The sequence below is a fragment of the Onychostoma macrolepis genome, chromosome 01 (genome assembly GCF_012432095.1).
Source record: "Onychostoma macrolepis isolate SWU-2019 chromosome 01, ASM1243209v1, whole genome shotgun sequence".
Lineage (NCBI taxonomy): Eukaryota > Metazoa > Chordata > Actinopteri > Cypriniformes > Cyprinidae > Onychostoma > Onychostoma macrolepis.
In genome coordinates this window covers 40284031-40307317 of record NC_081155.1, presented here as the reverse complement: position 1 = coordinate 40307317, position 23287 = coordinate 40284031, and the positions used below count along the sequence as shown (strand labels likewise).

Here is a 23287-nt window from a genome sequence, read left to right as displayed (position 1 = left end):
GAAGTAAATGCAATACATAGACCTTTTTTGTGATGTTAAATGGGATTCATATCAAGTCACTAAATATGTGCATATGCTTTCCGATCACATAGTCAAAGCGCGTAATGCTAAGGTGACAGACATTTGTGTGGTGTTCTATAAAGGCTTGCCATTGGTGAGAAAATAAGAGAAGATTTGTTGTACCATCAGGTTTGAGCTATAGATGATGAGGGGCATTATAATGAAATCAGCAGTAATGTTTTCATCTGTCAGCCCATCAATCCTGGTGTGGTGCTCAGTTAGCTTTTTAATAATGTCATGCACATCCTTACTCACGGATCTCTCAGACATCAGGGATTCTGAATGTCACTTTCATTTCTGACGGTATGCAGGGTTAAAAAGAGAAATAAGAAAGATAACAAGTTTTCACATTCCAGTTTTAGACAGCTACATCAACATGACTACTTTAGTAGCAAACAAACCAAAACTTTTAGGGCTTATTTCTGAACATAATTCAGAGTAAAGAAACAAAACAACTCTTAAAAGTGTTCGTTCATAGGTACTGCCCACAATAAGATGAAGAAGACAAATGTTTCTTCTTTTTTTAAAGACGATTGTCAACTTGATGTATGTAGAAGTATTTTCTTCTGCATCTTAAGTTTTTGTATCTCACACTGAGCATATGGATTCACCAAAAAGTTGAGGCAAAACCTCTACCCCCCGTGGTCCTGATCTCCATGGTCTAACAACGTCCTTACTGAAATGACAATAAATGAAAGAAAAGGTGTTCTCATTTGCCCGTCGTTCTGCTTTCTGTGAAATAAATTAGTTGAGACCTCCGTGAGCAGCACAGCAGTAGGCCGTATTAATATTGTTTCTCTTGGCAGCGACAAGTAAATACAATAGGCAACAGACTCATTGCGCACAGCGGGGAATGACTGTGTGTGTTTGTGTGTGTGTGTATCACAAATGGCAGTTTTGTAGGTATCTATGCATACACACATCTCTGCATATTCATACATTTAGAGGCATCTGTGTAAAATGAATGACAACTATCACAAATGGATTTATTATCTGTGTGTTCCTTTTTTGTTTGTTTGTTTGTTAATAATCTAAATGCTGTTGTAGTTTAATGCTGTGAATGACTCTCTTTGAAAATTGTGGACTGTCTTAAAATAGCATGATTCATATTAGGAGTGTTCTGTTTATTTACCAGATTTTCTTCTGAAGTTTCCCTCCATGATTAAATTTTTCCTTATTTCTATTGCCTTGACTTACAGCATCACCATCTACCCAGTGGCCACATAATTAATTACTATATTATAATTTTCTAATATATTTTACATATATTGTTATATTTGTTATACAAATAATAGCATGAATAACAACGACATCAAGAACAATAATAATATGAATAATTGTTATGCTACAGTTAAATTGAATTTTATAAATATAAGTCACTAGATGACTTTCATTAAAATGATCTTCATTATTGCTGTCAACATAATTTAATATTTTTATTTAGTATTGTTTAATTAAAAATGTCTTTATTTTATTTTTAAAAAATACTGTATTGTATTGTTAATTGCTATATGAATTAATATTAATCATATATAAATTATTATATTATTTTATTAAATAATTTATTATAAAATTTAAAAAATAATGCTAAAATTACATTGAATATTTTATATTATATATGTATATTCTTATACTGTGGTCAACAACCTCAAAAACATGAAATGTAAAAGTGGTTAAGAGAGACTTGAATACTGATTCACGAGAATCATGAATACTGATGCAGAAGTGACATAGTGAGTATTTCCTGCCAAAGGAAACTAATGGCCATGTGTTTCACACAGGCACTAAGCATTCTCACATGAATCATTGGACATGTACTTTCTACTCACACACACAATAATCGGCTTTGTGGTGCTTGGCAGGCATGGGCCAGCTGATGTAGCAGATGGTTCAGGCTGGACTCAGGAAGGTGTTTGATGGGTGGAAATAGGTGTATTTAATTGCATGTCAAGTCTGACACCTCTGCCGGGGTTAAAGGGGCCTGTCTGTTCCTGTGCCTGTTAGCCCTCACAGCTCTTTCAGCCAAGATTCATCACTGTCCCTGGAAAGCATCGCTAATAGCACACACACACACAGACACACATACATACACACACACACACACACACAAAAACAATAGACCTCCACTGGTTCTACACAGAGGCTGAAAATGTACACTGGGCATCTCAAAACATCACAATTAACATGCAAAAGTAGGACAAATGTACATTTCTAGTTACCTTTTACCAAATGACAGATTTTGTGCAACCATAATAGTTCGATCTATCTATTTATTAGGGGTGTAACGGTATATGTGTTCATCTGGAACCGTCACGGCTCGATTCATGCAGTCAGACGAATACAGTCAGTCATAGGAAATCAATCCAAAAGTAGGCTTGAATGGTAATGCAACAGGAGAGAGCAGAAGAAGAGATGATCTAGTACACACCAACCCAAAACAAGAACGGTGAGTTCAGATGCACTCAAGAGCTTGAAGAACTGCCTGCTTGGTTTAAATCAGCAGTGTAGGAAAGTTTAGGGTTCTAGAAATGCATCGGCCATAAATCAGATCCGGCTTTTAGTTTTATTTTTTATTTGCAATCATTTCTCAAAATTTAATTTGTGTGGAATTTTTATGAAGTCTGTAAAGAGGAGAAAACCAGGCATATCAAGCTCACTGTTCGCAATGCTAGAAATATGGGAAGACAAATATGTGGGGGTTTATATAAAAATATCTCTAAACTGACTTCTTCAGAAATGTTTTTATGGCATTTTCTTTTCCTCTTACCTTCATATAATGCGTATTAATATAGTATTTCAAAGTGCAGCTACTTTGTTTACAGCGGTAAGCAAGGAGACGCTATATCGCTGCTGTTCCATTAGCGCCATCTGCTGTCAGAGAATAAATTTGCATTTTCATTCAGTCAGTCTGCTTTTCTTTTTGTGTGTGCAGGTGTGTTATGTAGCATAATTTCACAAATTGTAAGTCAGCCCATTCTATCTATCTATCTATTGTCTGACAAATGCAACATTCAAAACCTTTCACGCTGCAACCTTTTAACTACTTCAATCTACTTCAAGCTGAAAAACCTTCAAATGTCAAGCTTTTAAAACTATTTCAAACTTTTTAGTCAGGTTTTCTCACATTTGTTATTTTTTTTTTTTTTTTTTTTTTGTGGTTGCATTTTATTATTCAATTTATGACTGCTGCCCAACAGATCTGCAGGTGATTTTGGGGGGTATTTTCTTACACTCCAAGACAGTTTTGAAAAGAATTCAATGGGGGAAAAAATGGAATCATAAATTAACATAAACAAACAAACAAATAAATAAATAACCCCCCTTGTTCCTACTCTGCACAAATGATCAGTGTTACTTATGCTTTTTAATGTTTAATTAAATGTGAGAAATTTCCACAGTTACTTTAAGAATATTCTGGGGAATATGGAAGTTACATAATTTACCATTTCATGTTGCCTTTGGGCATGAAATTATATAATAAATACATAGCTTCAGAGAACATGTTAGTTGTAAACTGTTTTTTCATTATCCAAAGCATGTAAAGGCTGCTGTATCTAGCAGTTTTACACTCTTCTTTACCTTTCATAAAGGCACATGAAACCCCATGCAATATCCTTCATTAAGAGTGAATCTTACTGAGTCACTTCAACCTGAGTTGAGATGCCCAAATGAAGCCTGGCGTCACTGAGATTCCAAGCCAGGATTAGTCTCCAGGATCAGTGGAACAGTCACTCATCAAATACTTCATTAAAACCTGCCGTACAGCCCTCAGAGCTCAGATGGGCGAAACTGACATTAACACTGTTGCCAGGCACAAAGACTTTTTTAATTGAAAAAGCAGAAAATGCCTCTTTTATCTGGTTGTTGTGGATGGCAGATGTTTAGTGTTGCAAAAGCAGGTCAGTAGAAGCGTAAACGCACATGAACCTTCGCTCAGTAATTTGGCTAATTACTTTCTTGAAGTAATGACCTGTGTCTTTTCACACAATATGTGCGATGCTGGAGCATCCATATGGAGAATAAGATTTATGATTGTGGCCTAAGGACACTGCACACATTGTTTAGAGAAGCTAATGTTGCTTTGGAAGGTTTCCATCGACTCACCTTTTTTATTTTTTTATTCTTTACTTCTGTACTTCTAACCCATCTGCCTAATTTTTGTTGGCTTGAATAGCTGCAGTTATTTAATGCTACTATTTATGCAAGACTATAGACGGAATTATTTTCTTTGATCCAGCTTTTATTTTTATGATCCTTACCTGTTTTCTCTCTCTTTTTCTCCTCTATAGTGTGTCCTGGCACTGATAACAAGCTCAGCACGCTGTCGGATTTGGACCAGCAGTACAAAACTCTTCACAAGTTCTACGAGAACTGTGAGGTGGTCATGGGTAATCTGGAGATCACCAGTATTGAAAGAAACCGCAACCTGTCTTTCCTCAAGGTGAGATTATCATTGCAATTTTTAACAGCGTTTTATACACGGTAAAAAAAAAAAAACGGTAAAAAAAAAAAAAAGTTGAGCGAACTTAAAACTAATTTTTTTACCGGCTTCAGCAGATTTTTGAGTTTGCTCAACTTATTTTTGTGGGAGATTCTCAAATATTTGTTGTATAAACTTAAAACGACAAGTTGAGAAAACTCAAAAATCTGCTGAAGCTGGTTGCCTTAATTTTAAATTGGCTCAACTTTTTTTTTTTACAGTGTAGATGCCATTATAGGTACAGTACAATTAAGGCTTTAAGGGCTTGATGAAGGGCTTCTCCAATGGGCAAATTATTTTTGTCAGAGTAAATGGCATATTTAATGTGATGCATATGAAAATTAGGTTATAGGGTTAGTGGTGCAGTCTGCTCAGTATGTTGCAAAGACTTTCAATCATTTCACAACATATTTTTTCTCCATACAAAATTTGAAGAAAACCAATTTTTTTATGTTTTAGCCACTGAATACAGGATGCTATAAAAAAGAAAGAAAAAAAAATATACATATATATATTTTGCTATAAAAGAAGCTTTTCTCTGCTGGAAAAAAAGCTTATTTATTTGTTTGTTTATTTACTTACTGGTCCGTAAGCTGGTAAGCCAGTGGTTTCAAGCAAGCCACGTGAATGACTTAAAGTGATAGTTCACCCAAAAATGAAAATTCTGTCATCATTTACTTATCATTAAGTTGTTTCTAACCTGACAGCAAATACGTTCTTCTTCAGGAACTTGAGCTGCATCCGAAGATGCTAGGGGAACGCCTTCAGCGTAACCGGCTCTGAATACAAATGAAATCTGTCCATTGGATGGGCGAGACGTCACGGGCAAGGTGACATAATGACCAGCTGGTATAAAAGCACGTGCGGTGCAAACCGGCGTCAGCTTTCTGTCATTCAGCTAGCGCTCTGTGTGTTGTCAGTATTATTTGGTGTTGTCTGTCTGTATTACTATGTCTAAGAGCCAGTTTAAGGCTAGACATAAGGGCGATGAGAGCAAATCACAGTACAAGCTGTGTGTTCCTCCCTGCGAACGTTATTTGTGTGCAGGTGATACACACAGCTTGTGTGTGGTTTGCTTGGGAGCGAGACATGCGGAGGCGGCTCTCGAGGGGGCTGAGTGCCCGCACTGTGAGAGCCTCCCTCTGCGTGTACTTCGCTCCCGAAAGGCCCTCTTCTCTAAAGAGGGTTCTTTCGTTAGCGTTCCCCGCGGTGCTGGCCCCGCTTTCGCCGAGGCGGAGCGGTGGCAGCGCTCATGGGGTCCGCAGTGGGATCTGGCTCAGGGATCGGAGACGAGCGAGTCTCTATCTCCGCCCTCGCCCATCAGATCCCATGACCACTCCCCGAGATTGGAAGCCCGCCAGGCGGATACTTCCCCTCGGGCAGCGGCATCGGCGCTTCTCCTGTCTTCCTCCGAGGAGGTTGACGCGGAAAGCGTCGAAGACGTTGCGCCTTCTCTTTCGCCCCAGTATGAGGAGCTTGTGGAGGTGGTCACTCGGGCCGTGGCCAAATTAAATCTTGTGTGGCCGCCCGAGTGTCATGTCGACTCCATCTCCACATCGGAGCCTGCCTTTTTTCCCCGACCTTCACACTGAGGTGTCAAAGTCGTGGGGAAAACGGCCCGCCTCTTCATGCCTGCTTCGGATTACTACGGTAATGTGATGGGGACAAGTGAGTGCGGTTACAGAGCGATGCCACGTGTGGAAGAGACGCTTGCGAGCTATCTGTCCTCTAGCGCGGCATCGTCTCTGAAGGCTCTGACCCTGCCCACCAAGCCATTGCGCACTTCATCGACGCTGGTGGGCAAGGGGTACGCGGCAGCAGGTCAGGCTGGTTCATGTCTGCACACTATGGCGGTGTTGCAGGCATACCAGGCTGACCTGCTCAAAGAGCTGGATGAGGGCGAGGGATTTAGGGCAAGGGATTTAGTGCGGAGGATTTCACCAAACTCCGCAAAACCGCTGATTTGTCTCTCCGTGCCACCAAGGAGACTGCCCGTGCCATCGGGTAGTCTATGGCAGCTTTGGTGGCGGCGGAGAGGCATCTCTGGTTGACCCTGTCGGATATTAAAGATCGCGACAGGGTCTTCCTCCTGGACGTCCCGCTGGCGCCATCTGGCCTTTTTGGTGACACTGTTGACGCAGTCATCGACAGGCACCGAAAGGTCAGTAGGCAGGCGGTGGCGTTCCAGCGGTTTCTCCCTCGCCGCTCTCTAGCTCAAGGGGCTGCTGGGCGAGAGCAGCCCCGGCCGCGTACTGGCTCCTCGTACATGGAGGCTCAGAAAGAGAGCGCCACCGCCCGTGCTCCCCCAAGAAAACATAGGGGCCAGGGTGGTAAGAAGGGCTCTCGGTTAAAGACCTCACAGCCTAAGCCGGATCTGCGGACCGTTCTTCAGGCGAAGAGGTCTTCGGGCCAAGAAGCCCTGAGGCCAGTGGCCCAGGGCTTATGAGGGTAGCCCCCACTGGGTCTCTGGAGCAAGCCGCTCCGCTCTAGCCGCTCCGATTACACCAGAGGCCAGTCTCGAGAGACTGGTTCCTTTAGTAGACTATTTAGCAACCAAATGTGTAGCCAAACTACTGCCAAATGTGTCTCAGTGGGTCCTGTGTACTGTAGAAAGAGGCTACAGAATCCAGTTCGGTTCTCCTCCACCTCGATTCAACGGGGTGGATTCCACTCTGGTGGATCCCGAGCAGGCTCTGGTAATGGAACAAGAAGTAAATACTCTCTTAAGGAAGGAGGCCATCGAGGTGGTCCCTCCTCAAGAAAGAGAGTCCGGGTTCTACAGCCAGTACTTCATAGTTCCCAAGAAGGATGGAGGTTTGTGTCCCATTTTAGATCTGCGTCAGTTGAACTGCTCAGTCAGCAGACTGAAGTTCAAGATGCTCACACTCAGACAGGTCGTGTCACAAATCAGGTCCGAGGACTGGTTTGTCACGATTGATCTAAAGGACGCATACTTCCATGTCTCCATCCTTCCTACTCACAGGAGGTTCCTGAGGTTTGCTTTCAGGGGCAAAGCTTACCAGTATCGGGTTCTTCCCTTTGGCCTAGCACTCTCACCCCGCACTTTTACCAAGTGTGTGGACGCCGCATTAGCTCCGTTGCAGCTACAAGGCATCCGCATACTCAATTATATCGACGAATGGTTGATTCTCGCTCAAGCGAAGCGATTGTTCTCGCCCATATGAAAGTGTTGGGGTTAAGACTGAACGCCAAGAAGAGTGTGCTTTCTCCATTACAGAGAACCACTTATCTTGGTGTGGTGTGGGATTCGACTACGATGCAGGCACGTATGTCCCCTGCTCGGATCGAAGTCAGGGGAGTGAAAGAAGGCCAGTCACTCACTGTCAAGCAGTTTCAGAGACTGCTGGGTCTGATGACAGCTGCGTCCAACGTGATACCTCTTGGCCTGCTGTACATGAGACCCCTACAGTGGTGGCTCAAAACCCACTTCGCATGATCAAGGTCACGCGGCATTGCCTACGTGCCTTAGTCATGTGGAGACAACCTTGGTTCTTGTCTCAGGGCCCGGTGCTGGGAGCTCCATGTCGCCACGTGATGCTAGCGACGGATGCGTCCCTCACCGGTCATGAATGGCCACCCTGCCCACGGTCTGTGGAGCAGGCATCTTCTCGCCTGGCACATCAACCAGCTGGAGATGGTGGCTGTGTTTCAGGCTCTGAAACACTTTCTCCTAGACCTAAGAGGTCACCATGTGTTGGTGTGCACCGACAACACAGCAGTGGTCTCTTATATCAACCACCAAGGAGGTCTGCGGTCCTGCCCCCTGTACAGGCTGGCGCACCAGATCCTTGTGTGGTCCCATGGCAAACTCCTCTCACTGAGGGCAGTTTACATTCCTGGGCATCTCAATGTGGGAGCAGACATCCTGTCGAGACAGGGGCTGTGGCCCGGGGAATGGATGCTTCACACCGAGGTGGTGAAGCAGATCTGGAGAGTGTTTGGCCAGGCTCAGGTGGACCTCTTCGCTACTCAGGAGACAGCGCAATGTCCCCTCTGGTACTCTCTAGTTCACCCAGCTCCACTGGGGCTGGATGCCATGGTACAGACGTGGCCGAGGCTTCGTCTGTACGCTTTTCCCCCGATTGCTCTACTTCCCGGAGTTCTGGAGAGAGTGCGTGATCAGGAGGGATCTCCTCTCACAGGCAGGAGGCACCCTGGTGCACCCCTGCCCGGAGTTATGGAAATTGTGGGTGTGGCCCCTGAGGGGGCACAGCTCATAGCTTCCGGTCTCTCAACCGAGGTTGTGGAGACCATCCTCCAGTCCAGAGCTCCCTCTACGAGGAAACTGTACGCCCTGAAGTGGAGACTCTTCACTTCATGGTGCAGAGATCGCCAGCTCGACCCAGTTAACTGCCCGGTTGGTACAGTGCTGGAGTTCTTGCAGGCTCGATTCTCTGCAGGGTTAACCCACTCCACCTTGAAGGTTTATGTGGAGGCGATTTCGGCCTACCACGCCTCTCTTGGTGGACAGTCAGTGGGTAGACACCCCCTAGTTACATGTTTCCTCCGTGGTGCGCTGAGGCTAAAGCCCCCAGTACGGTCCCGAATTCCTCCCTGGGACCTGGCTGTGGTGTTGGATGCTCTCTACAGGCCTCCTTTTGAGCCTATAGAGGAGAAATCTGATCGCCATCTCACCCTGAAGACTGTATTTCTTCTGGCGATTTCTTCTCTGAAGAGAGTTGGGGATTTGCAGGCCCTCTCTGTGGCCCCTACTCACTTGGACTTTGTGCCTGGCATGGCCAAAGCCTTTTTGTACCCTCGTGTAGGGTACGTCCCCAAAGTTCCCTCTGTCACACCACAGCCAGTTGTACTGCAGGCCTTTAGTCCTTCTCCCTTTCGGGAGCCAGACCAGCAAAAGCTTAATTGTATGTGTCGAGTGCGAGCACTGGACGCATACGTCCACAGAGCTGCCCTGTGGAGAAGGGCGGACCAGTTGCTTATTTGCTATGGTCCCCCTAAAAGAGGTCTCCCTGCTTCCAAGCAGACCCTTAGTCGGTGGATAGTGGATGCTATTAACATTGCCTATGAGTCCTCTGACCTCCCCTCGCCGATGGGAGTCAGGGCTCATTCCACTAGGAGTGGGGCGGCCTCCAAGGCCTTCCTGGCAGGTGTCCCAATTCAGAACATCTGTAACGCTGCGGGATGGTCTACACCCCTGACCTTTGTCAGGTTTTATGGCCTGGACATGCAGGCCACTACAGGCTCTTCCGTCCTCTCGCCCTAGTTGTGATCCGCAGGGATACACACTGGGCAGGGATTGGGAAGTCTGGCAGTGTGGATATCTCGTTCCCCTAGCGTCTTCGGACGCAACTCGAGTTCCCGAAGAGGAACGTCTTAGGTTACGTATGTAACCCCAGTTGCTCGAGGGAACGAGACGCTGCGTTCCGATGCCACACTTCCGGCATCCCTGCCAGCGCTTGCTTCGTTCCAGAGGCTGACGCCGGTTTGCACCGCACGTGCTTTTATACCAGCTGGTCATTACGTCACCTCGCCCGTGACGTCTCGCCCATCCAATGGACAGATTTCATTGGTATTCAGAGCCGGTTATGCAGAAGGCGTTCCCCTAGCGTCTTCGGACGCAGCGTCTCGTTCCCTCGAGGAACTGGGGTTACATACGTAACCTAAGACGTTTCTTTCTACTGTTGATGAAGACATTTTGATGAATGTTGGTAACCAGACAGTTGGTGATAGCCATTGACTTCCGTTATATATATATATTTTTTTTTACACACTATGGAAATCAGTGGCTACCAACTGTTTGGTTACCAGCATTCTTAAAAGTATATTCTTTTTGTGCTCAACAGAAGAAAGAAACCCATACTCACACTCATTTGGAGCAACATGAGGGTGAGAAAATGATTTTTTTTTAAAAAAGAAAATGGGTGAAATATTCCTTTAAAGGTACTTCAATTATTAAATTATTATTAATATATTTAAATATTATTTGAAAACCTTTGGTCTAGGTTTTTGGGGGACATGTTACAATCTTTGTTCTCTTTTCATGTTGTTCTTACATATCAGGGTAATTTTGGGTCCTGCAGAGAATAGGGGCTCGTTTCCTTTGATTATCTCAAAAGTAATGTAGTGTAGTGATCAGGGATGGGGGAAATTAATCAAACCCCTCTCAAGTTTCTGTATCTTTCTTAATAAATTCATAATCAGTGAAAAGAGGATGAAAAAAAAACAAGTTTAAAGTTAAGGAAATAAAGTTGGGTAAAATGTTTGTTTTCAGAAAAATGCAATATATTTAGATGCAGTCTAACACACAACCTTTATCAAAATTTACATAATATATAATATTCATGCACTTTTTCTGGTATTGCCTTGTCTGTTTGCCTCATATACAGTGGGGCAAAAAAGTATTTAGTCAGCCACCAATTGTGCAAGTTCTCCCACTTAAAAAGATGAGAGAGGCCTGTCATTTTCATCATAGGTATACCTCAACTATGAGAGACAAAATGAGAAAAAAAAAAATACAGAAAATAACATTGTAGGATTTTTAAAGAATTTATTTGCAAATTATGGTGGAAAATAAGTATTTGGTCAATAACAAAATTTCATCTCAATACTTTGTTATATACCCTTTGTTGGCAATGACAGAGGTCAAACGTTTTCTGTAAGTCTTCACAAGGTTTTCACACACCGTTGCTGGTATTTTGGCCCATTCCTCCATGCAGATCTCCTCTAGAGCAGTAATGTTTTGGGGCTGTCGCTGGGCAACACGGACTCCAAAGATTTTCGATGGGGTTGAGATCTGGAGACTGGCTAGGCCACTCCGGGACCTTGAAATGCTTCTTACGAAGCCACTCCTTCGTTGCCCGGGCGGTGTGTTTGGGATCATTGTCATGCTGAAAGACCCAGCCACATTTCATCTTCAATGCCCTTGCTGATGGAAGGAAGTTTTCACTCAAAATCTCACAATACATGGCCCCATTCATTCTTTCGTTTACACGGATCAGTCGTCCTGGTCGCTTTGCAGAAAAACAGCCCCAAAGCATGATGTTTCCACCCCCATGCTTCACAGTAGGTATGGTGTTCTTTGGATGCAACTCAGCATTCTTTCTCCTCCAAACACGACAAGTTGAGTTTTTACCAAAAAGTTCTATTTTGGTTTCATCTGATTCTCCCAATCCTCTTCTGGATCATCCAAATGCTCTCTAGCAAACTTCAGACGGGCCCGGACATGTACTGGCTTAAGCAGTGGGACACGTCTGGCACTGCAGGATTTGAGTCCCTGGCGGAGCAGTGTGTTACTGATGGTAGCCTTTGTTACTTTGGTCCCAGCTCTCTGCAGGTCATTCACTAGGTCCCCCCGTGTGGTTCTGGGATTTTTGCTCACAGATCTTGTGATCATTTTGACCCCACGGGGTGAGATTTTGCGTGGAGCCCCAGATCGAGGGAGATTATCAGTGGTCTTGTATGTCTTCCATTTTCTAATAATTGCTCCCACAGTTGATTTCTTCACACCAAGCTCCTTACCTATTGCAGATTCAGTCTTCCCAGCCTGGTGCAGGTCTACAATTTTGTTTCTGGTGTCCTTTGACAGCTCTTTGGTTTTGGCCATGGTGGAGTTTGGAGTTGGACTGTTTGAGGTTGTGGACAGGTGTCTTTTATACTGATAACGAGTTCAAACAGATGCCATTAATACAGGTAACGAGTGGAGGACAGAGGAGCCTCTTAAAGAAGTTACAGGTCTGTGAGAGCCAGAAATCTTGCTTGTTTGTAGGTGACCAAATACTTATTTTACAGAGGAATTTACCAATTAATTCTTTAAAAATCCTACAATGTGATTTTCTGGATTTTTTTTTTTTTTTTTTCTCATTTTGTCTCTCATAGTTGAGTTATACCTATGATGAAAATTACAGCCCTCTCTCATCTTTTTAAGTGGGAGAACTTGCACAATTGGTGGCTGACTAAATACTTTTTTGCCCCACTGTACATGGATGGAGCTGTTGAGATGTGTCTTGCTTTACAGTGGTGTAAAGATGTATATCGATTATTGTTCAAAAGGTTATTATTACTATTTTACTAAATTTTTAAATATAATTTATTCCTGATATGTTATAGCTGACTTTTCAGCATCATTACTCCAGTATTCAGTGTCACATGATCCTTCAGAAATCATTCTAATATGCTGATTTGCTTATTATTATATGATAATAGGACATGTTAAAATAGCATCATAGCGTCCTGTGGTAGGTTAGAATGTTGTAGACTTTGATTGACAGCTCATTAAAGTGTCATCAAGCCACCTGATTGTTACATGCCAGCTGAGTGGGAACATCAAGCTCAATGTGCCTGTAAGCGCGGACACATAATCGCTTTTGTCTGCAACTGAAATATTTGAAAAATGTAAACCGTGTGGGTTGATGTTGTTCAGTCGTGTGGTTTTTTTGCAGACCGAGCAGGATTTGAAGCACAATGGGCCTTTACTCCGGTGTAATAATGCTTCAGTTGTTCTGGCTGGCTCTTGTTCTGTTACACGGGTCATTCACTCCAGTCTCTACGGTCGTCGTGAAGAGTGAAGTGGTTTCAGGCAGCAGTGAGGAAGTTGAAATTGTCTTGAATATTGGTATTACACGCATACAACAATCTGCTGCTCCACAGTCTCAGAGGAATGGGCTAGGAAGGTTTAGGGACATTTAAATATTTACGTTATTAGTGGAAATCTAAACTAAATTAATCAAGTACTAAAATTCAATATCCAGCCCTTTGATAATTTTCGGTCTGTTTTTAATTTAAAGTTGTTCTCATCTTGAAATATTCTGAAATATATGTATATATATATATATATATATATATATATATATATATATTTTTTTTTTTTTTTTTTTTTTGGATCTGTTAATGAGTGACTTGAGAATAAGAACTAATTTGATTATACTTTCACAGATTAGATCAAAGTCTTCACGATTTGTAGAATCACTGTTGAAACATGAGATTTAATTAGATTTGCTGAGAATTTCAATGCACAGTGAAATTAGGAGTGCTTGTGTGTGTATGTGCTTAGAATGTTGATTGAAGTGATCTGTAGTATACCATTTTCCAACACAAGCATCATAATTTGTCTGGAAATGAAGCTTCTGTGAAGATAATCACGATGAGAGGTGTAATAAAATATTTTATTCAGATTAAAAACTAATTTTACATGGAAACATATACCAACTTGTGATGTAAATCTATTAGCTATTTTAATAGAAAAATGTTTTCCGTCTGAACTTCCTGCATCAACAGGAAATACATAAACCACGGAAGGAAAACAGTGATGTAAAGTAATGTATGCATTTGCCAGATGATTTTATTTGAAGCCACTTGCATTTCGTTCAATGCACACATTTATGTCATTCATGCATCACGCTGTACAACATGATATGATCCATGTCTTGGCAACATATGTTTTCTTTTTTTTTTTTTATTATATGAATGTCAATTCAGTTTAATGTACTTTAATTTGAAATAACTTACACAGCCGATTTGATTATATTTAAATAAATGTATATGTATATAATAGTTGATGCTCCATGCAGGAATGTATTTTCATGTGGTCTCTATTTTTTGCATTTTATTTAATTATCAAAACATCTATTTATGTTTTTTCTGTATCCTTCCTATCTATAGCTTTCTGTGTGACTCGGTAAGGGCCACTTGCACACTTACAAGCGAATTTAAATGGGGCCTGCAATTTAGCTGGTGAGTGAGACAAAAAGCCACTTGACTCCTGGATTTCTGCTCTTCGGTTTTAGACATCCTGCATTTTCACACTGAAATATAATGTAGAAGAAGGGTTTTCAGTGATATAATTTCCAGAGTAAGAGTAGGAATGTTGGAGGAAGTATTAATCACTGTGATGTGCTAACAGCTCTGCCTCATTATCACTCTGTCACTGTGAGAGGTTCAGGCAGTTTCAGTGCAGAGCCGAGTGTTACTGCGAGCTTAAAGTGAGTCATTTGTTAAGGCGTGCACTTCACTAACTCATTGCTACAGCATTAGCAATTTAAGCATGTCTGAGTTGTATTTATGTTTTGATAATTATATAGTCATTTCTTGAATATGCATGTAAGATTGTGTATGTTTGTTTGTCGTTTGCTGATTTGCTAATGTTAGGAAAAGAATGTTGCATTGTAAAAAAATGTTTATCATTGATACTTTCTTACTTGATAGGATTGTTTAAAAGAATAGTTCTGAAAATTTACTGACCATACTTCACAAGATGTTAATTGCTGGACTGGAGTGGTGTGGATTACTTATGAATTATTGTGATGTTTTTATCAGCTGTTTGGACTCTCATTCTGACGGCACCCATTCACTGCAGAGGATCCATTGGTGAGCAAGTGATGTAATGCTACATTTCTCCAAATTTCTTCTGATGAACTTTTGGCAAATTTGCATTTTTAGGTGAAAAAGAGGGTTGGACACAATACTGTATTATGTAGTATTTTATGAAGCTAACTAACCATATAATAGTGGAATGATAGAATATATGTTAAAGTACTTGATCCTATCCCAGAATATGAACCACAACTGTGAATCTACTTTAGTACGGTAACTGAGGCTGACTCAGCTCAGTGACATGGAAACCCCACATTCTAAATTGGTAATACATTTCATAAATATATGTTTTTGTGTTAATATATGCAGAACTGTGACAGTCACAGCATGATTTACTTGGCCTTTGGACTGGTTTACTGGTGTCCCATGGCCCTGTTTATGTGACACAATGGGTCTGTTCCAACATTTAATGAGCTGCCTTACAGCCTATTGCCAATATAGGCAGCTGTCTTCTATAGACAGCATCCAAACAGAGATGGAACCTCATAAGTGACCAATTTATGAACCCGCATAGGCAGCAACCCAAATAGTGATTTACACATGAGATTCTACTCACAATTGACTGCAGTAGAGTTTGACATATTGCTAAGCAAACAATTATCCTAACTATATTGCACACTCAAAAGATATTTTGTAGTATTTTATTTTATTTTATTATGTTTTTCATTTAGTTTTCCGTATTTATTTATTTGTTTGTTTGTTAAAGCTGCAGTCCGTAACTTTTTTGGGTTAAAAATTATCCAAAATCAATATTTGAGCAAGTACATAACCAGTCAGTGTTCAAAACTATCGCCTTACTTTAGCCCGATTCACAACGGTTCGCTTATAATAATGTTTTCTAATTTGAGTGGTATGGGTAGGTTTTCGTGGGAAATTAGAGCTTGGCACTGCGTCAGTACGTCACGTCTGTAAACATAAAGAAGTTTTCCCGGCTAGTATGCTATCACATGTGAGGATCCTGCAGGTGGCGGATCATTTATAGCCTTTTCTCACAGCAGCTAGAATAATTAATTGTACCATTTTGATGGCGGATTGTAATCCAGAAAGGATTATGTGTTTATGAAACACATGTGAGTGAAATTAAATTATATTCCAGTTTTAAATGTGCTTCTGATAACAGATTACACAAAATTTGTATTTTAAATACAATCAGTTCGAAGGGAGCATAGTTTGCTTTTTGGGTTAAAAGAATTTCTTAATATGAAATTTGAATGGCATGACAATTAGATTAGACTGTACAGAAATTGAAATCTACATGCTAATACACACTATACTCATTGTCACGCAATGCTGATGTTGTTAACATTAATAATTTGAGAATAAATTATAACAATAATAATCATTTGCATGGTTAGATGCGATATGAGCTAACCGATCATTAGATTTAATTACCATTGGTAGCGCGGTTTATTGTAATGCTTTTTTCCTCAATTGGTCATAACAAACGTGGCAGACTTGTTACTTACTTGTTTGGATGGCAATATACAGTGAAAATTCTTATTTGGGTCATATATTCCAAGACGTAGGCTGGAATCTGTGATTCCTAAGTACAGTATCCACACCAGTGAGGTGACTGATAGACTGACACACATACTAGACATTAGATTAATCCGCGCTGGAGCCGTGTCGGAGCACAACCCCACGCACGGAAGATAATTCCTGCAATTCCAGGTTTTCAAACAGAGATGGCGACAAAGAGGCAAAACTTACGAACTGCAGCTTTAAGTATACTACTGTTTTTTGTTACTGTTTTTTTTTTTTTCTCTCTTTTGAAACAAGTTAATGCTTTTATTCAGCAATGATGCATTAAATTGATCAAAAGTGACTAAAGTGAGTAAAGACTGTTAAAAATTGTTCTATTTGTTTTAATACTGTTCTTTTCAACTTTGTATTCATCAAAAGTTGTTGGTTTCCACAAAAATATTAAACATCACAAGTGTTGCATATTAGAATGATTTCTGGAGGATCATGTGACAGGAGTAATGGCTGCAAAAACTCAGCTTTGCATCAAAGGAATAAATTACATTTTGAAATATATTGAAATAGTAAATAGATATTTTAAATTATAATAATATTTTACAGTTTTTACTGTATTTTTGGTCAAATAAATGCAGCCTTGATGAACATTAGAAACTTTTTTTTCAAAACATCTTACCAGTAGTGTATATGTACTGTGTAATCTTGATATATATATATATATATAGGGTCTGGATGAACCCGACTGTATGATGGATAGCTCTGTGTCCAGTGCCCTGCAGCGGTGTGGAGTTGTGTCCTTATTAGTGGGTAAACAGATGGGAGGATGGCTAAGGTGAGCTGATGTTTGAGATTCTGCAGGAAACTGCAGCCCAACAGCTTGTCCTGTTCTATTAGAGTTCATGCGTGGCGACACGGCTATACTGTACATTGGCTTGGTTATAAACTCTAGTACGCTACCTACCTAGAAAGCATTTTTAGACATCACAAGTGTGTTTCTAATATTGTGTGCTGCTCTAAACAGTAAGATAATGTCACTTTGGATTTAACCAAAGCAGCATTGCATACAGTATATTCTTCACATATTAGGCTATCTGAGAATGTGCGGCAATGTTTTTATCCAGCTGGACGCTAAAATCATGCAATAAACATTAATTTAATAACATAAAGATGTAACATAAAACCCTGATTGTACATAAATGATAAGAAACAAAGAAAAGAAACTGAAGAAAAAAAACATCAGCTGTAAAGTAAATTGTCTTTCAAAGTCTTTCAAAGTCTTCCAAAACCTGCAAATGTAACAGCATTATACTGTAAAATTAGATTAAATGTAAGGTATACTTACTGTTAAATTTACTGTACTGGTAAAGAAACTTACTATTAACATATCAACAGGTTTTTACAGTCTTTTACAATTAAAATTACAATCATGTCTACATTGTTGAATTAACTATGTTGAGTTGTGTTATATTGAGTTGTGAGTCGCTGCACATAAATCTTTGTTGTAATTACACTGAACAAAATTATAAACGCAACACTTTTGTTTTTGCCCCCATTTTTCATGAGCTGAACTCAAAGATCTAAGACTTTCTATGTACACAAAAGGCCTATTTCTCTCAAATATTGTTCACAAATCTGTCTAAATCTGTGTTAGTGAACACTTCTTCTTTGCCGAGATACTCCATCCACCTCACAGGTGTGGCATATCAAGATGCTGATTAGACAGCATGATTATTGCACAGGTGTGTATTAGGCTGGCCACAATAAAAGGCCACTCTAAAATGTGCAGTTTTATCACACAGCACAATGCCACAGATGTCGCAAGTTTTAAGGGAGCTTGCAATTGGCATCCTGAATGCAGGAATGTGACCAGAACTGTTGCCCGTGAATTGAATGTTAAATTCTCTACCATAAGCCGTTTCTAAAGGCGTTTCAGAGAATTTGGCAGTACATCCAACCGGCCTCACAACCGCAGACCACGTGTAACCACACCAGCCCAGGACCTCCACATCCAGCATCTTCACCTCCAAGATCGTATGAGACCAGCCACCCGGACAGCTGCTGCAACAATCGGTTTGCATAACCAAAGAATTTCTGCACAAACAGTCAGAAACCGTCTCAGGGAAGCTCATCTGTATGCTCGTCGTTATCATCGGGGTCTCGACCTGACTGCAGTTTGTCATCGTAACCGACTTGAGTGGGCAAATGCTCACATTCGATGGCGTCTGGCACTTTGGAGAGATGTTCTCTTCACAGATGAATCCCGGTTTTCACTGTACAGGGCAGATGGCAGATAGCATGTATGGCGCCGTGTGGGTGAGCGGTTTGCTGATGTCAACATTGTGGATCGAGTGGCCCATGGTAGCGGTGGGGTTATGGTATGGGCAGGCATATGTTATGGACAACAAACACAGGTGCATTATATTGATGGCATTTTGAATGCACAGAGATACCGTGACGAGATCCTGAGGCCCATTGTTGTGCCATTCATCCACGACCATCACCTCATGTTGCAGCATGATAATGCACGGCCCCATGTTGCAAGAATCTGTACACAATTCCTGGAAGCTGAAAACATCCCAGTTCCCCCCCCCCAATACAGTAAAACTGCACATTTTAGAGTGGCCTTTTATTGTGGCCAGCCTAAGACACACCTGTGCAATAATCATGCTGTCTAATCAGCATCTTGATATGCCACAGCTGTGAGGTGGATGGAGTATCTTGGCAAAAGAGAAGTGCTCACTAACACAGATTTAGACAGATTTGTGAACAATATTTGAGAGAAATAGGCCTTTTGTGTACATAGAAAAAGTCTTAGATCTTTGAGTTCAGCTCATGAAAAATGGAGGCAAAAACAAAAGTGTTGTTTACAATTTTGTTTAGTGTACTTTTGCTTTAAAAAGCACTTTTTTTTTTTAAAGAAATAGTTTTTTTTTGTTTTTGTTTTTTTTTAAAGGAAATTAATACATTTAATCAGCAAGGATGCACTGAAGAGCTCAAAGTAACATTGATTGTTATATATATTTTGTTATTTTGATCTTTCTATTTATCAAAGAATCCTGAAAAAAAAAAAATGTATCACAGTTTTCACATAAATATAGCACAACTGTTTTCAACATTGATAATAATTATTATTATTATTTTATTTATTTTTTATTTTTTTGCAGCTTATTAGAAAGATTTCTGAAGGGTCATGTGACACTGAAGACCGAAGTAATAATGCTGAAAATTCAGCTTTGCATCACAGGAATATATAAACATTTTAAAATGTATTAACATAGAAAATAGTTCATTGAAATTGTAATAATATTTCACAATATTACTGTATTTTCTTTTCTTTTTTATAAATAAATAATTGTAGCCTTGTTAAGAGACTTTTTAAAAAGCTTTTGAACTGAGTTGTCCATAGATGCTTCGATAGTAGACAGTGAGACAGTTTTGAACACAACCCACGTGTAGTCCTGATTAAATGCATTAGTTAATATGGAAATAAAATATAGGCCTTAATTTTATCCCGGCTCTGAGGGATGTTATAGTGCCAGTATCTGACCTGATTGCACTTAATCCCAACCCTTATGAAAGTAAAGGGCAAAACTGATCACGTATCAGCAGTTAGTAATAACTTCTGCCCTTTTTTAGAAAGCCACTGTTGTTTCCCATTCTAGCCTCCGCAGTCAAGTCAAGTCACCTTTATTTATATAGCGCTTTTACAATACAGATTGTGTCAAAGCACTTAACAGTATCAAATTGGAGGATAGTGTGTCAGTAATGTATAATGATAAGATTAAACACTCAATTTTCAGTTAAAGGCATTTCATTATTGAATTCAGAGATGTCATTGTCTAGCTCAGTTTAGTTTAAATAGTATCTGTGCAATCAAATCGGCGATAATCGCTAGAAATTAAGTGTCCCCAACTGAGCAAGCCAGAGGCGACAGCGGCAAGGAACCAAAACTCCTCTGAGACATAATGGAGAAAAAAACCTTGGGAGAAACCAGGCTCAGTCGGGGGGCCAGTTCTCCTCTGACCAGACGAAACCCGCAGTTCAAAAGTTTCTATTTCTATTTTAATTTTGTTGCAATTTCTAACAATAGTAGTATTATGTAGTTAGGTATTTTATTATATTTTAGTTATTTTGTTATTTTTGGTTGATATATCTGGGGATATATCTCTGGGGTCATCCGGCGTCCTGGTCTCCGCCGACGATCAGGGCCGCAGACGTCACCTCCGGCGCCGACCCACCATCTGATCGGACACGGACCGAGAAACAGACTAGGAAAGAAACAGACAAACATTAGCGCAGATGCCATTCAACTTACGATGTAACGAGTACATCGTGTGTTATGGGGAGTGTTCCCGGTTCCGTTGATCTAATTAATGCAGCCTAACAATCCTTTAACGGATTTGAATAATAGAAGCGTATTAATGTGTTATGTGTAAGCCAGGCTAAAGAGATGGGTCTTTAATCTAGATTTAAACTGACAGAGTGTGTCTGCCTCCCGAACAGTGTTAGGTAGACTGTTCCAGAGTTTGGGTGCTAAATAGGAAAAGGATCTGCCGCCGCAGTCGATTTTGATATTCTAGGTATTATCAAACGGCCAGAGTTTTGAGAACGCAGCGGACGTGGAGGACTATAATGCGATAAGAGCTCGCTCAAGTACTGAGGAGCTAAACCATTCAGGGCTTTATAAGTAATTAACAAGATTTTAAAATCTATCCGATGCTTGATAGGGAGCCAGTGCAGTGTTGACAGAACCGGGCTAATATGGTCATATTTCCTGGTTCTAGTAAGGACTCTAGCTGCTGCATTTTGGACCAACTGTAGTTTGTTGATCAAGCGTGCAGAACAACCACCCAATAAAGCATTACAATAGTCTAACCTTGAGGTCATAAACGCATGAATTAACATTTCTGCATTTGACGTTGAGAGCATTGGTCGCAATTTAGATATGCTTTTGAGATGAAAAATGCAGTTTTACAGATGCTAGAAACATGGCTTTCAAATGACAGATTGCTATCGAACAGCACACCTAGGTTCCTGACTGATGAAGAAGAATTGACAGAGCAGCCGTCAAGTGTTAGATAATGTTCTAGGTTACATGTGGGGTTTTAGGTCCGATAATTAACACCTCTGTTTTTCAGAATTTAGCAGTAAAAATTACTCGTCATCCAGTTTTTATATCAACTATGCATTCCGTTAGTTTCTCAATTTGGTGTGTTTCACCGGGCCGCGAAGAAATATAGAGCTGAGTATCATCAGCATAACAGTGAAAGCTAACACCATGTCTCCTGATAATATCTCCCAAGGGTAACATATAGGCGTGAAAAGTAACGGCCCTAGTACTGAGCCTTGAGGTACTCCATACTGCACTTGTGATCGATATGATACCTCTTCATTCACTGCTACGAACTGATGGCGGTCAGATAAGTACGATTTGAACCATGCTAAGGCACTTCCACTAATGCCAACAAAGTTTTGTAGTCTATTCAAAAGAATGTCGTGGTCGATAGTGTCGAACGCAGCGCTAAGATCCAGTAGAACTAATAAAGAGATACAACCACAATCAGATGATAGAAGCAGGTCATTTGTAACTCTAATGAGAGCAGTCTCAGTACTATGATACGATCTAAATCCTGACTGGAATTCCTCACAGATATCATTTTTCTCTAGGAAGGAATATAATTGTGAGGATACTACCTTTTCTAGTATCTTTGACAGAAAAGGGAGATTTGAGATCGGTCTGTAATTAACTAGATCTTTGGGGTCAAGTTGTGGTTTTTTAATGAGAGGCTTAATAACAGCCAATTTGAAGGTTTTGGGGACATATCCTAATGACAATGATGAATTAATAATAGCCAAAAGAGGATCTATGACTTCTGGAAGTAGCTCTTTTAGTAGTTTAGATGGAATCGGGTCTAACATACATGATGTTGGTTTAGATGATTTAACAAGTTTATACAATTCTTCCTCTCCTACAGTAGAGAATGAGTGGAATTGTTCCTCAGGGGGTCTATTGTGCGCTATCTGATGCGATACTGTAGTTGACGGCTGCAGGGATACAATTTTATCTCTGATAGTATCGATCTTGGAAGTGAAGTAATTCATAAAGTCATTACTGCTATGCTCTTGGGAAATGCCAACACCTGTTGATGCTTGATTTTTCGTTAATTTAGTTACTGTATTGAATAAATATCGGGGGTTATGTTTGTTTTCTTCTAGAAGAGACGAAAAGTAATCAGATCTAGCAGTTTTTAATGCTTTTCTGTAGGATAGGGTACTTTCCCGCCAAGCTAAACGAAATACCTCTAATTTAGTTTTCCTCCAGCTGCGCTCCATTTTCCGGGCTGCTCTCTTTAGGGCGCGAGTGTGCTCATTATACCACGGTGTTGGACTCTTATCCTTAATCTTCCTTAAGCGTAAAGGAGCAACCGCATCTAAAGTGCTAGAAAAGAGAGAGTCCATAGTTCCTGTTACATCATCAAGTTGTTCTGAGCTATTGGATATGCTGAGGAACTGAGATAAGTCAGGAAGATTATTTATAAAGCAGTCTTTTGTGGTAGAGGTAATGGTTCTACCATATTTGTAACAAGAAGTTGGCTTTACAGCTTTAGCTATATGGAATATACAGGAGACTAGATAATGATCTGAGATATCATCGCTCTGCTGCAAAATTTCAACGCCACTGACATCAATTCCATGTGACAGTATTAAATCTAGAGTATGATTTCGACAATGAGTAGGTCCTGACACGTGTTGTTTAACACCAATTGAGTTTAGAATGTCTATAAATGCTGATCCCAACGAATCTCTGTCATTATCAACATGGATATTAAAATCACCAACGATTAGGACTTTATCTGCAGTCAGCACTAACTCTGATAGAAGATCAGAAAATTCTTTAATAAAGTCTGTATGGTGCCC

General features: G+C 40.6%; 1 protein-coding gene across 1 annotated transcript in view; it reads left to right on the top strand.

Annotated features, from left to right (window-relative positions):
• si:ch73-383l1.1 (receptor tyrosine-protein kinase erbB-4) overlaps positions 1 to 23287 on the top strand; it is a 189299-nt gene that overhangs the window by 107628 nt on the left and 58384 nt on the right. The window contains exon 2 of the mRNA XM_058778574.1: positions 4350 to 4501. Within this exon, the coding sequence (XP_058634557.1) occupies positions 4350 to 4501 (152 nt within the window). The remainder of the gene's footprint in view (positions 1 to 4349; positions 4502 to 23287) is intronic.